Raw genomic sequence first — 16,227 nt, forward strand, 5'->3', positions numbered from 1 at the left:
CGCCGCTCATCCACGCAACGCCACTCACCCACGCAACGCCACTCACCCACGCAACGCCACTCATCCACGCAACGCCACTCATCCACGCAACGCCACTCATCCACGCAACGCCACTCATCTATATGCAAAACGAAAAATGTCAAACTCTTCTATTGCGAGACCTATTGCATTTTCAATGCTTGTTTAGTTAGCTTTTTTTCCCTCCTTCGTCATCTTCCTTAAACTTTGGTAGATAATGGTACCACACTACTACTTTTTTATGGGCTTTGTGTCACTAAATGCCTGCAGCATCTGACCAGCAGAAACCTTTTTGGTCTTACCCACAAAACCGGCATCCATGCAAGCATGAACTCTGTGTGCTACCATTAGAATGAGGTCCACCAAGAAGTGGATGGCTTGCTTATAAAGCAAGGTCTCGGATATTGCAGGAGGTGTTAGAGTTTCTCTTTAGAAAGAAGAGGGAGTAAATGAGTAGCAGGTCTCATCCACCTAGTGCCATGCCATGGGCCATCACATCAGCAAGACACATACCAAGTTAGTCTACCCTTTGCCCTAAACAATCAGTGGAAAGTACTCTAGGGTACTGGAATATGCTTGATTGGGGAAAAAACATTTTTTTTCTCCTGTACCAACATACAACATTTTGCAGACCTATCCAGTTGTCGTGGTTGGGGAAGGGGAGTCCAGCATCTGGCGACTACGGACCTTTCAGTGACCCCAAAACATAGCTTGCTTCGGAGACATTGCAATATGGGTGCATAAGTTGTAATCTATTGTTGCTTTATGGCATCAAGCCATTCTCTTCTGGGCATCAAGCTGCTGTCTGTTCCACCAATAGATTAAGCAAGTCTTCCTTGCATCCCTGGGTGTGGGTCAGGGTATTTAAGTTTCATTTTTCTCTGATTACTCTGAAAATGCTGCTCAAGCCTGGCTCTTGCTGTGCTTGGGTGTATTTCACAGGCTTAGCATAAGTAACCCCATCTCCTGACTCTCCTTCTCCATATTTGAGTCCCACTGGCAGTAGAAGGAAATTGCCACACTATGAATGAGCTGAAAGCCTCCAAGTGAATGAGTTTTTCCACTCCCAGCCCACAATGCACTGCTGATGAAGGCACATATTACATCACTCATGACATGGACAGTGACATCACTCATGACATCACTGATGACCTCTCAAATGACATCACTGATGACATCATCCAGTGAATGTGTGTGTTTTCTAAAAATTACGGAATGCTAAACAATGTCACATATTCTCCTCCAGTGCAGAGATCTGGGCCTAAACCTGTCGTCTTTTTGCTCCCCATGTCATTCCTGTTTGGACCCTGCCCTATGGAAATTATCCATGATCTTGCTCCCCATGGAAACCGTTCAGCCCGAACTGCCAGGCCAGTTACTCCCTGGACCGGAAACCAGCATTTTGGGACCGGATTTGGGCTATCACCCATCATCATCAGCTAGGATAGCTTCACTCCAGAGGCATGGAGAGTATGGGACCTACCTCTAGGCATAGCCGTCCCACTTAGGAGCTACAAATGCAAAAAGAACTGATTGACGGAATTCAAGGTACACCATCAGTCTTCCCTCTGGCCCCTCAAAAATAGGAGGCTAAAGTGGAAGCACTGCTAGGAACCAGCTCCTGTTGTGCTAGCATCTTGGGGCATATTCTTTGGTGGCCACTCTGACACCAGAGACATGCCGTACCAAAAATTAAGTAAACCCACCTCTATTCCTGCCATTTCTAAACTTAAAGGTAGAAGGCTTGGCAATGTGTTGCCCGGCTGAACTACTGGAATCTTGTGTGTCTCTCTAGTAATGTGGTTCCATTGCTTTGGAACTCTAACCTAGCTCAGGGATAGGAGACTTGGTGGCAGATAGGTCTCATTTGTCACACTCTTCAGCCAGCCACAGCTGATCCATGACCTTCGAATTCCTTTCTAGCTCCACTATGACTTTAGTGCTGACTTTGTCCTCAGCCTTGACTCTTTCCTTTGTGCAAAGGTTAAAAAACGAAAGTCTAGGAAGTTCGGCTGCAGCTCCTGCTCACTCTATTGGTGCTCACAAGTAACACCCCTAGCGCCTTTCGATGTTCAGCTGTCTGTCCTAACTGGACATTCTGAACTGGACAACTATCTTATAGGTCCATCTCAGAGCCCTCTCCTTGAAATTTGCTCCCATGTGGTGGTTGATCATTCACCTGCTCACCAAAGTGGAAACCAGTGCCAGAGATCACAGGGACCTGCATCAATCCAGGTTCTACCATGCGGTGATTGCCAAAGATTTTGAAGTTCTGTCCATTGAGGATGCTAAGCCCCATCAGAAAATGAGGGCACATATGTGCTAGTGGCAACCACAGCTCCTTCGCCAAATCTGCCTTGGCTCTTCAGCCACAAATCCACAAGGAAGCTTGAGAGATATGGAGGTAGCCTCTCTTAGAACATGCAATCTCCCTTTCATTGAATAGAAGAATTACAATGTCTTCAGTGATCTGATAGTCTTTTTTATCTGGAACCACACATCACAGTCTTCCGTGAATACTTATATCCTGAAGGGCAAAGCATTATTTTCTCAAAAACAATAGACTGATTTCTGGACACATGCAGTTGAGTTGGTAAGTGTTCCAGTTGGTAAGTGTTCCAGTCTGGTGATATCTCCTTGAGGCTATCCATTGGAAGTGATATTGTGCCATATTATAAGCTTTATTTGTGGCACAAGTTCACCAGGTACTCCCTGTGGCTCCAAGGCTAGGCTGAGGAAGAGTACAACATGATCTTCAACTTGGGTAGGGAACCTGCAGTACACAAACTGCAAATGAATCTGGAATTCATCTATGCTGGCACCATGGCTATGAAATCCAATCTATCAATGCTGAGGCAATCAAAGTTTAGGTTTACATCCTCAAATTATAAGCCTGAGTCAGAGGAGTAAGTCATTAACCTCACATTTGATGGGAAGAATCTGTTCAGTTTGCAGACTGATGTGATTCTCCAGCAGTACAGGGTGAACTTAGTCACTTTCAACTCAATGAGATTCATCCAAGTGCTACAGCTGAGACTTAATAACCTCTTACACATTGCAAAGGCCTTGTCTTTCAAGGCTACGGGGCAATTTTGTTTAAAACTATCAGACTGAAACTTACTTTCCCTGAAGCAGTCCGCAGTCCAGTCGAGGTATTGGGAAGGCAGGACAAACCCACTGGCCAAGCCTCAGACAAGGCCAACATATTCAGATGACTTCCCTGGTGACTTGCCACCCTTTCTCTCCACTGCCACCACAGGACCCATATAACCACTTTTGAAGAGGTCTCCTCCAGTGGTAACTACAACCTCCACCGCCCCTGCCAACTAGGCCACCTGTGCAGTAGGGCTCGTTCCTACTTTTTGGAGAAGCCTAACCAGTCCAATGACCAGAAAGAGGGCATGAATGTGCCCCTATTTCTTTATAAGGAAAAAGAGACCACGACTCTGCCTCCTTTAGACGTGTACTTTAACAATTTTCTGTTGCTGCAGAAGTATAAGATGCATGCATCCACTCATTTTTTAAAGTTTTTTTAAAGCAACATTTGCCAGTCTTCAGGGGACCTCGAGAATCTCTACGTTTGTGTACCTAAGCCCAGGGAAGCTAACAGAATGCCACAACAGCATGTGCTATCTCAGGCGAGACCTAAAAACACACCAATGTGCCATGTGCTGTATGCACCTGCTTGCTCTGTTCCAGCATCCTATACTTGAGTTTATAACTAAGGTAGCAGTCTTCAGTTCATTCTGTGTGGCACAGCACGCGCAGGTTATTATTAAATGTATCCAGTTTCAGCTTTGAAAGCAATAAAAATGGGCTGGGTTTTAAAGCCGAGAAATAAGTAAAATGTGTTTTTTTCCTGCGTTCTCCTATCACGTTGCCGAGGAAGCGTTTTATTAAGAAACTATTATTCTCCAGTATTGTGGTATCTTTCATAGATTCACATGCCTGAATCCTTCCCAGTCAGAGTGCGAGTCCCACGGTACATAAAAATAGCAATAAATATGCATAACCTAGGTATATCCTAGGTAGATTAGAACCAGGAAGTAAAATAGCCAGAAGTTAATAGGAAAAAACTTGCATGACTCGTCCAGGTCATTATGTACAGTCCAAACTACAGCCAATCAGGCTCCAGCACCCTCCAGAATGTCCTCCTCAGAGGCTCGGGGTGATCAGATTTTCTACTGCACGTGGTGTGAAGGGAGTCTCCCTGAGCTCTGCTCAGTACTTCTCAGTTTTCTTTGGAAATTCTTCATTTCATGATGTCTTCTTCAAATAAATCTCTTTTTCGGCCTTGTGAATCTTGTGGGAAGCTCCGGTTGTTTTCAGAAGATCCCCACAGAAGTGCATTTACTTCTTGTATCGTGACCACCAGGTGAGAGACTGCAAGATCTGCAAAACTTTCCCACAGAAGACTCTGAGGGACAGAGAGGGGCGTCTACTTCTGCGGCTGCAGAAGATTAAAGATCAGGACAATCCCTTATCTGAAGTTGGCAGTATTGCCTCTGTTCAGACACCTTCCTCTAGGAAGAGGACTGCTGACACGGACTTATCTACTCCTGGGGCTAAGGTGTTGAAAAAGCAGCTCACCTCCAAGAGTGCTGAGCTGCCTTCTGCTTCAAAAAAAGGCCTTTCCATCTTCTAAGAGTAAAACTATGCCTTCTATGCCAGAGAAAGACTGCAAAGTCTCAAGCTTCAAAACAGGTTTCTGACAAAAATTTACCTCAGAAATGGGGTCCCTCGTCGACGAAGCCTTCCGTCGCTGCGTCGACTGCTACTTTCTTGTCGCCGAAGCCACAGATGATAATGTCATCGGCATCTTCGCCTTTGACGCTGGTATCCGCCTCCGTAAGACAAGTCCCGTCGACGAAAGAGGTAAAATCAACGTTCCTTCGACAACGAAGATTAAAAGAGTGAGCCGCCTCGTTGACTAGGTCCGTCTCGTCGATGATGACTCCATCGACACCTGCCTCGTCGACGACTACTTCGTCGACAGCTGCCTCATTGACGTTACAACTGTCTTCATGTACGGCTCTTCAGGTTTGGTCTTCGTCTACGCCTGCAGCATCTTCTACATCGTCTACGAGACACACCGTCTACGCAGTTGCCTCTGTCGACAGCAGCGCCTCCTTTGCTACAAAGACGCGGATCTTCTTTGTAGGTCCTTTCTCCAATTACCATCTCCCCTGCTAAAGTTCCTCTTATGTTACCCGTGCAATTGTTGGATTTTTGAGAGGATGATGAAGAATCAGATGAGGGTGATGGTTTTCATACTGCCAGGAGCCCTTCTGAGCTCCTCATTAAGTATCAAGATGATGATTTTTGCCCGGAGACGATTCCTTTGGCTCCAGATCCAATTCCTACGGCCCAAATGCCTTTGGCTCTTCTAAATAATCTGCAGTACACGTTGGACGATTATTATCGCTGTTTCCCTCCATCTGAATCTGCTTCTTCTATACTGCCTACACCTGTTACTCAATCTTCATCAGCTTTGAGGTCGCCCAGGCCACATTCTCCAGTACCTTTGCATCGCTCTCAGGACGCTCACACCTCTGACGATGACAGAGAGAAAGGAGAATTGGATGACAGATCACTCCTTACGGAATGGGATGACTACCAAATACAAACTCCGTCTCCTTCCACTCCTGCAGACTCTCCTCCTGTTGACATTGGAGTTTTTCATCTTCTCATGGAAAGGGCTACACAACGATTTCTTCTTCCTATGGAAACAAGAAAGGATGATTGTTCCCTTTACGATTTTATAGATCAACCGAGGAAACAAATACGGGCTATCCCAATTATTGATTTCATTTGGCAGGAAGGACTGAAAGTTGTGAAAGCTCCTGCTTCTGTTCCGGCGGTCCTGCCCCGGGGGATCACATGACCGCCCTTGACTCCAAGACGCTTATTTTCATGTACCAATTCTACCCAGACACTGAAAGTTCTTGAGGTTCAGAGTGGCTGGCAGGGACTTCCAGTTCAAAGTCCTTCCTTTCAGACTTCGTTCCGTGCCCCGGGTCTTTATCAAGGTCTTCGCACCTGTGGCTACACTCCTGCGACTTGAGGGAATTCACATGTTTCTTTATTTAGACGACTGCCTTATCAAGGTGAATTCTTTCACAACCGCAAACGTCCATACTCCGAGTTGTCAGTCTCTTATCGAATCTCTGGGCCTCTCCATCAATTTCGACAAGTCTCACCTCATTCCATCGCTAAGAAGAACGTTCTTGGGAGCCACCATAGACACTCTGCTGACTCAAGCCTTTGTCTCAAACGAAAGGCAACTGAAACTTTGCAAACTCACCCAGCTACTGCGATCAAAAAGGTGCGTTTCAGTCCCGCATTTCAAGTCGCTTCTGGGGATGCTTTCATCCTGCAATCCCCTGGTCCCCAACTGCAGTCTCAAGATGAGACCTCTGCAAGAGGAGCTCAACAAACAGTAGTTGCATGTTTCGGGATCCTTTGACGATCTCATCCACATCAATCCTTAGATAAGGGAAGCTCTACGCTGGTGGACTTGCAAGAAAAACGTAACAGCAGTGCTCATTACTAGTGGAAGCTCCAAGCTATGTCATCATCATGGACGCCTCCCTCGAAGGATGGGCAGCACATCTGCAAGGACTCACAGGCAGTGTTGATCCGGACGGATAACACAACAAGTATGCACTACTTTAACAAACAAGGAGGGACAAGATGCGCTTTACTGTCTCAGCAAGCCCAGCAGATTTTGGATTGGGCAATCGGACATCGGATAAGTCTGACAGCAGTCCATGTCCCGGGAGTTTCCAACGTTCTCGCGGATTCCCGCAGCAGATCGACAATTTCCAATCACGAGTGGGAGCTCCATCAACCAACTTTTTTTTTCAGAAGTGGGATCGACCTGATCTGGACTTGTTTGTGACCAGTCTGAACCGCAAATGCCCATTCTTCGCAAGTTGGCTTCCCCACAAGGGATTGCGCGGGAATGCGTGTCTGATGAACTGGTCGCAGATCTATGCTTAACGCTTTTCCACCGATACCGTTGGTTCCCAGGGTTCTCCGGAAAATGAAGGAGCCTTGTCGCCCAATACTCATAGCTCCCAGGTAGTCTCGCCAGTTCTGGTTCACCGAACTCCTCCTTCTCTCCAAATGGAATCCCATTCAGTTGCGTCCAATACCGAACCTTCTATCCATTCAGAATGGACAGATCTGCCACCCAGATCCTGCATCTCTGCACTTAGTAGCCTAGCACCTGAGCACTTTGAATTCGCTCACTTAGACATTTCTTCTGACTTTATGGAAGTCTTGGCCAATCCTAGAGCTCCTTCCACAATAAAGACATATAGGTTCAAATGGAAACGATTTTGCCTCTGGTGTCAAGCCACCAACATTAATCAAATCCATGCAAAACCGGAACAAATTTTGCCTTACTTTTTGCATTTGGCGAGATCAGGCCTTTCACATTCTACCTGTAAAGTATTCCTAGCGGCTATCTCCAGATTCTGACAGGATGGTTCCAACTCTTTACTCCTCTAGGATCGTTCAGCAGTTCTTCAAAGGATTGTTTCGCATGTTTCCTCCCATCCGCCGTCCACCTCCATCTTGGCATCTGAACATTGTGCTCTCACAACTCATGCACCATCCCTTTGAATCTATTCATAAGGCAGATTTGGAGTTCCTTTCATGGAAAGTGTCTCTGCTGTTAGCTCTCACATCTGCTAGGCAGGTCAGTGACATTCAAGCCTTCACTATTAAATCGCCTTTCCTTCAACTCACCAGGGATTCAGTAGTGCTACTCACGAACCCCACTTTTATCCCTAAAGTACCTTCGGACTTCAATCTCAACGAACCGGTCATTTTAAAGACTTTCTTTCCTAATACAAATCCCCTGCGGAAAAGGCTTTGCATACTCTTGATGGTAAGAGATGTCTCAAACTCTATTTACAGAGGACATCCTCAATTCGAAAATCTGATAAGCTATTAATAGCTTTTGGAAAGATTTGTACAGGACATCCAATATCCAAACAATCCATTGCTCGTTGGATTTCTGCTGCAATTTGTTTCTGCCATCAGCATGCAGGCAGACCATTACAAGCAACCCTGAGAGCGCACTCTACTAGAGCAATCTCTTCCTCTACTGCTCTTTTTTGCTGGTGTGCCTCTTAAACAAATCTGCAGAGCTGCAAAGTGGTCCAGCAGGCACACTTTTACTAAGCTCTACTGTCTGGAGGCTGTCCGCAGTGCAGACACATCTGTGGGACAAGCGGGTCTCCGTAATCTTTTTAAATAAGGTGAGCCTCTGTTCTTCCCTCCTCCTCTTTGGTTTTTCTTATGTACATATCTTATATGATTGCTTATGTAAATATATTTATAATTTTATATATGTGTATATGTGTATATATATATATATATATATATATATAGAGAGAGAGAGAGAGAGAGAGAGAGAGAGAGAGAGAGAGAGAGAGAGAGAGAGAGAGAGAGAGAGAGAGAGAGAGAGAGAGAGAGAGAGAGAGAGAGAGAGAGAGAGAGAGAGAGAGAGAGAGAGAGAGAGAGAGAGATATATATATATATATCTGTGATTACATATTGCCTCTGTTATGCATATGTTTATATCGTTATCAGAATCTCACGAGTATTACTATGGATTTACTGCTCTCTACTCTGATTTAGGCATGTGAATCTATGAAAGATACCCCAATACTGGAGAAGAACAATAGTTACCTGTAATCTGTGGTTATCCAGTATTTGTATCTTTCATAAATTCACATGCAGCCAACCCACCTCACCTCAGAGGCTCTTCTTTTCTGTCACTCTAGATCACACTTGTGCTAGAATATCTGAGCGCCTGAGCCTCTGAGGAGAACATTCTGGAGGGTACTGTCGCCTGATTGGCTGTAGTTTGGACTGTATTTAATGACTTGGATGAGACATGCAAGTGGAAGATTTTTTCCTATTAACTTCTGGCTATTTTACTTCCTGGTTCTAATCTACCTAGGATATACCTTTGTTATGCATATTTATTGCTATTTTTATGTACTGTGGGACACCCACTCCGACGACGGGGAATGATTCAGGCATGTGAATCTATGAAAGATACCAATACTGGAGAACCAAAGATTACAGGTAAGTAACTATTCATCTCCGTTCTTTCTTGTATTTTTTTCTTGTCACTGAGGTAGCATACAGCGTCATCATAGATTATCCTTGTTAGAGCCTTAGTGTGGAGGCCCTGCTGAGAATGTCAGGAGCTTGTCTCTTTAGCACTTGATCTACAGATCTCAGCACTAATCAGGAACACTTGATCTGTGCTGCATTGGTTTGCAAATGTTCATCGATTCATGTCCATAAATGTAATCAGCATTTGCTACTTGATTAAACTGGTATAAGCATAGTTTAGCTGACACAATATGTGGCCAATTTCAAATTCTATTTTCAGAATTGACTGGGTAGTGCATTTGTCTAATTTAACAATGTGTGCCTTTGTGAAGTGTTTTTCTTTGCTTGACTGACGTAACTAAATGTGTTTGAATCGTGAGGTTTCCTAATAGTTGAAGGCCTTACAGCCAAGCTTCATCTGTCTTTGTCCTTAAACAGCGTACAGTAAATCTGATCCACCATCATGTACGCTTGTTGGTCAAAACAGAGCCCAGCTTTTTTTGTCCTCTGTTTTTAGGTCCTGCATTCGCCAATAACTTTTTGATTTTATTAAAATACATATGTATAACACTATTATATATAAGGCTTTCAGACAGCCGTCTTCATTTATTGATTTGATATTGTATCCTTCACATTTATCATTCGCCCGCTACAGCATACAATTTGGGGCATTGGGTCAGCCTACTTAAGCTATTGTTTAACTTCACTGTGTGCAACAACAATCTGCCCTTTACAAGAGCACATCCAAACCCAAAGTATCAGAAAAGCACAATTGTTATAGTACTTAGCACTGAAAGAAACTAGAGACTTCTAACTGCTGATTCATCACCTTGTGAATTTCACCATGTGCTAGACAGGATCCGTAGAATTTTGATAGCAATTCACTCGCTCATCAGTAGGTAGCGTTCTGCAGCTCCACGTCAACTCTGTCCCAGCCTGGATGTGACATCGGAACCACTATATCTGTGCCACCTCAGCGCGCTGACGTCAGTTCCTTTCTTTCTACACCATCCAACGCGGATCCGCAGCTCCCTTGAATCCTGTCAACTCAAAAGAATTTCTATTCCCTCAAATTTTCCAGTAAGCCAGGGACCTGTTCTCTACGAATACCCCATAGTTCAAACCATGCAGGGGCTACAACTGCTAAATATTGGTGATAGACACCCACAAAGTCTGCCTCTGTTGTCTCTGCTCCAAGCATGAATGCATGGTGTGACTGATGGGCGATCATGATCCGAAAGGCCATCAATGACCGCCAAGCCAAACCTGTTGTTGTGGAACTTCTAAGGAACTCTAAGTAAGCCAATCTCGCTTGAGGGCACAAATGCCCTGCAGATGCTGATCTTGTAACCGACCGTCGTCGAAGTCCCGAAACTTAGGTAATTAGAAGTACACAAAACGTAAAACATCCAAACTTAGCTTTCCTTCATACTGCCATTCCCACCACCCGAAGTTGCACAACATCCAGAGTACCTCTAAGCCGCAGAGTTTTTTCCCACTTTTGAGACCAAATCCAATGTTGCTCCTGATGCACTCCGCCGTTCACGGACCATCGTTAACTCCGCAACAGTTTTATGAGCTGAAAACAGACCTAGATAAGATCTTTGGTACCCCTCCTGATCCTGCTGGAGCGCCTTTGTACCCTGTGGATCCAAGGCGGCTTCCAGTCGACTCACAGCTAGTGGGCTGGTCCCCAATGCTGACCGTGCCTCTTTACTCGAGGCATGTCCCATCTTTGAGCTCTGCTCCCCGAATCCACCATGTCGAAGCGTTGAAGACCCCATTGATATTGTGATCGACACCGTCACCAAGGCCATAAGTGTAGCAGGTTGGTATTATCAGACTCTGAAGCTCCACTACTACAGCCCGAGTCGCAAGCAATTACTGTCACTATTCCAGTTACGATCATTCTAAAGATTAGAGCCCTGATGATGATGACAAACTTATGTTTGGAATTGCAGGATGCCAGTTCTCTGGACACATCACCAAACATTGATGTTTCTTCTCCTAATACACCGCTACAGAAGAATATGCCTCCTTTGCTTCTGTGACTCTAAGGTCAGCACAAGTCTTGGACATCACATACCCACAATAGAGGTCAAAAGTAATGTTCTTCTTGAGGTTCTTCACCCAGGCCAAATTAATCAGGAGCCTCTGCTCCCTTTGAACAAATCCCTTTTGGACGCACTGATGGGAACCTGCTCAAAGCCAGCGTCTTGTCCCACAGTTAGTAGACCAGTTGCAAGGTGGCATATACCTGTCCCACGGTGATCTGGACTTCCCAATCCAACACTCCACCCCAGAAAGCATGGTGGTGCAGGCATCTACAAGCAGGCATAATCCCAAAACTCTCACCACCACCAAGCGCATGTTGTAGTCTGCCAGCCTTGCTCTTAGATCAGTCAACATTAGCTGATTCTGAGGGAGTTGCTTGCATCACTTGTGGACATCTTGCCAACTGTCCCTGATGACATCTGGCCAATCCTACAGTGCCTCATTAGAGACTGCCATGATGCATCAAAGTTCTCCAGATGCTCAGGTCTGACACTACTGACTGCTTAGGATAGCCAAGACCAGTGAGGTGTCTTCAAATGATGCCCAGCAACCCTTAATGGGCATGACCTTTGATGACTCTGGGCTCTGTGGAGAGAAGGCTGACTTGGCCTTGGAAAGGTTTAAAGAGAGCTAGGCAACAGCATAGTCTCTTGGCCTAACCCTGCCTGTTCAGCAGTTCCCCCAGCAACTTTGCCCTTTTTGAGACTTCAGCAGGAAATACAATCATAGGCAAAGCATTTTGTTCCTCAACAACTGCATGCCTGTCACCCCTTTCAAGGTACAGACTCAAGCCAACAGCGTCCAGGGCACGGGGGGGCAACACCTTAACCAAACTCCTCCTGGAGCTGTCGCAGAACCACCTTAAATTGTCCTCTATGGCTTAATAACTCCCAGTGGGAAGACGGATCATTTCTACCTCCCAGGTAGGGAAGTAGCGCATACGACCAATGGGCGCGCAAGATACTAGAACACGGTTATTCCCTTCTCTTCATGTCATATCCGCAACCAGAAAGCGAGACGGATCCTGAACACATTCGCCTGCTACCTCGAACATAGGACTACTCATCAGACGGACACACCCGCACGCTTACTACTTCTGGATCCTGATAACAGGGGTCGTGACTTACCCGTCCTCCCCTAAGCATCACCCACCACGTTCTATTCACAAAATCTGTCCATACGACCCCCGATGAGACCAGGTTGGAATTATCACCGGTCCAGCAATATCGCATGTTTAGACATCTTTTCCATACAGACCTGAAGAGTAATGGGATAATTCCCAGGTGACTAAACACGTTTTGGCTGGTTGTTTTTTCTATGTATTCTAAGAATTATAAAAAAATTCAGCATAAAGAATCTACTGGTGTCGACCCCAGCTTACTTTACCTCAGGAAGAATCAGAACTGCATACCTATACTCTGAACGTGTGCCCAGGACTTTGTTTCAAGTTTCAGTGTGGGTCCAAACCCACACACTAACAGGGTTGTTTGGGTTTTCCCCTGACTTGGCAGCACCTTAGTAATTTTCTTGTATCCCATACTCTACCGCGAATCAGCTTGAGCACCATTCTTCCTGCCTTGCTCAAAACCCTACGCAGAATCCGCTTATCCCCCACATAGGACACCCACGCTTCAACAACTCTTACAGAACCTCTTGTCCATTTTACGAAGATCCCAAGAGAAAAGTTCAAGCTCTCTTGGCCGTGGAGCCATAGAGAGGGTACCGGCATTAGAACTGGGGACTGAATGTTGCTTGTGTTGTACTCTAATGCTGAAAAAGGACCAAGGCCTCTGCCGTCCTCAGTAAGAGCAAAGTTCAATTTGTCTTTGATGTCACTCGCAACCTTGCTGTGGGAAAAAAAACAATCTACAATTAAATGTATCCCCCCCAAAAAAAAAATATCATCTGCCATTGCTTACACCTGCTAGGCTGAGCCAAAGAAGTAAAGGGGAAGCCATATATAATATGACCTCTTCTCCCTGTCCCAAATGTGAACAAAATATTAATTGCATGCCATCCTTAACCACCCCCTTCCACCTGCCCTCCCTTCCTTCCCCCTTCGGCAGCTGTGCTTTTAGACAAAGCAGACATGCAGTGTTGCACTAACAGGCTCTCAGTGTCCTGTCATTTATGAAGTAGAAGCAGTTGGTAACGTTATTATACCCACTGTCATAGTTTTACACGACTGGCACTTTATTTGCTCGATAAAGATATTTGGAAGGCTTTCTTTACGTTTCACCTTAACCTCATTAAGTGTCAGCATATAAGATTGTATGGGTATTCTTTATACTTTATTGAGCCAGAGGGAAATACAATGGCTTTATTCTCCTAACATTGGTTTAGAATGGTTCTGAATACCCAAAATAGGAACTTGGAGGCTAGTTAGGGGGATTAAAATGAACTGAAACATACTCCCATCATGGGCCTGAGAGATGACTTGGTGCAAACAGCTCAAAACTTGTTGACTGAAGCTAAATGGGCACGATTGGCAGCAAGCAGTAAACCTCCTGAAAGTTCAAAATTAAGATTTGTTTCAGGGCCAAATCCACACTTAATTCAATCAAGAACATGTCCTTTAAATACAGTACTGTATTATCACCTCTGTGATTTGAGAGAGGTTTTTCTTCAAGCACGTGTTAACATAACTAAACTGCTAAAATCTAAATTTGAGAAATGCAACCTAGAATTAAACATGAGTTTATTTTCTACTGGAAGTATGCTGTGCTTGTTGCATCTGATGCTTACCTGTATGCTTTAGCAGTAACTTTTAATTCAAAGATTTTCAATTTCTATGTAGACACATTTACTTTCGTTAACTTAATAAATATTAAGTAGATACTTTAAAAACGCTAACCCTGTGTAAAGAATGCATGCCTAGATGGCTGTAAGTTCTCGTGAGAAAATTAAAGTATTAAAAAAGACCATGCTTAGGCCATTATCTCCTGTATAATGTGGGGTTGCCAAACATTCTGGACTCTGCTTGTGTTCTATACAGCTAGATCCATGTGGGTCTTAATACTGCAAAGACGCATATGCACAACGTGGATTAGATGCGCACTCAAAGTCAGATGCTATGACGCAGATACACAGATCTGAATTAAAATGTCTACAGTGTCTTGGGTTATTCCATCCCTGCTTCCCTTAACCTCTGTGCTTTTCCTTTGTCAGTGGTCGGGAAGGTGCTCAGTGCTGTTGGCAGTGCCCAGCTGCTCGTTTCTCAGAAGTTTCAACAGTTTCGAGGCCTTTGTGAGCAGAACTTGGTGAGTAACATTGTAGAATGTATCGATTTGTCATGAAGGAAAGGGTACTTTGGAAAATACAGTGTCCGTTTTCTGGACCATTCATCAGCCCATCTCTACATATATAGCGTTTTGATTTGTCAGTCAAGGCTACATGGTCTGATTTAATTCTAGGTGTTTGTTTCTTAATGTAGAACTCGCTTCTTCATCCACTTCTGTCGGTCCTGAAAAGTATAATTGCTTGGCATTTTTGTTTAAGAAATGTTTGCCCTTTGTAGGGTCTTCATCAAATCCAAACATTTTGGTGGGGCCTCATGGTTCCACAAAATTGGCTATAATTTTCCCCAACTACTTTAAGGCAAAATCCCAAAAATCAATTCCAGTTTTGCACTTTTAACTGTTTCAGTTTAATTTACCTCATGTTCTCATTTTCATGTAGAATCCCAACGCAAACCCTCGACCAACTGCCCAAGACCTGGCTGGTTTCTGGGACCTCCTGCAGCTCTCCATCGAGGACATCAGCATGAAGTTCGATGAACTCTACCAACTCAAGTCCAACAGCTGGCAGCTAGCAGAAACGCCGGAAAAAAAGGTGAGCATGAATGGTTTGGGGAAGCAAGGGAGGGGGAAATGCTTGGGTCAAGTAGTGGCAGTAATCAAAACATTGATATTCGTCCTAATCTTTAGACACAGGCACATTTTTGTCAGTGACAGGAAACAATAAGATGAGATGATTAGGATCCAAGCAAACATGAACAATGAAGCATAAGCTTGTAACACCGGCATTTTATCCACCATGGGATCCAATGGTATTTTCCATATATCAAGCTTTAAAATAATATTTTTTTGTTCATAGTTTTATTTGTAAGATCCTTATCCTCGTGTCGATTTTCCACTTGCCATGGTCTTCTGAGAGTCCATATTGCAAAGCTGTGAATCCCAACAGAGTCAACGTGCCGTCAGGGTCTTGGCAGTGGGTGAGGGAATGTAAAAGGTGCCTGTGTGCCCCCCTCCTCAAATGGAATTTGAGATGTTATGAAGGGCAGCATCTTAGATTTTACCCTTGTTGCATTCAGACTCCTTATTGTCTGGTTTCATTGTAGCAGATTGAGCCTGTGCTCATGAAAATAGGTTGGAGCTTTAAGAAAGCCTGGATGCTCTAAATGGAGAGAATTATTATTGTTTTTGAGTTCATATTATTTAAAACATTCTTATGACTGCATTCACCCCACTTCCAACCTGTGCCGTAACGTCAGGATCAGGACATGAGCAGCTGATGTGGAGCCTTAAAATGGTAGCACTCTAAATTTGTTCAGTCTAACATGGTTTCAAAGTGCATTTTTTGTGATAAACCTTGCTGCTGGGTTAGTTTCACTTTTAGTACCTTGTTTGAAGAGCTGTCTAATCTCCCCAACCACACCTCTATGGCAACGCGGAGCAGCTGAGGATGATCCTGGTCTCGAGTCATCAGGATTCCAAGGGATAATAGTTAATCTACAGGGGCACCAATGACACCTTCCCCAAACAATGTAGTGATAATACATTATCAGGGGAACTGTGTCCACTCTTGCTCCTCCACCACTGGGGCGGGGTTGAAAAATCATACTCTTCAGGCACTCCTGAGTTTTTGGCCATCCGGGATGAGGTGAAGATACATCTTACGGAAACACTCTCCCCATCCATAACACTGTACAGAGCAATGAAAAGCAGCTCTAGCCAATACTGTGCTGGCATGCCTACACACCTACATCCTACACCCCCCACCCCCCTTGCTAAA

At 44.6% G+C, this 16,227-nt stretch overlaps 1 protein-coding gene across 8 annotated transcripts in view; it reads left to right on the forward strand.

Moving 5' to 3' along the window:
• Positions 1-16,227, forward strand: part of DLGAP4 (DLG associated protein 4) — a 543,333-nt gene that overhangs the window by 518,930 nt on the left and 8,176 nt on the right. For all 8 annotated transcript variants that reach the window (XM_078652094.1, XM_078652096.1, XM_078652095.1 and 5 more), the window contains 2 exons: positions 14,380-14,471; positions 14,890-15,042. In XM_078652094.1, the coding sequence (XP_078508220.1) occupies positions 14,380-14,471; positions 14,890-15,042 (245 nt within the window). The remainder of the gene's footprint in view (positions 1-14,379; positions 14,472-14,889; positions 15,043-16,227) is intronic.

The sequence above is a fragment of the Lissotriton helveticus genome, chromosome 7 (genome assembly GCF_964261635.1).
Source record: "Lissotriton helveticus chromosome 7, aLisHel1.1, whole genome shotgun sequence".
Lineage (NCBI taxonomy): Eukaryota > Metazoa > Chordata > Amphibia > Caudata > Salamandridae > Lissotriton > Lissotriton helveticus.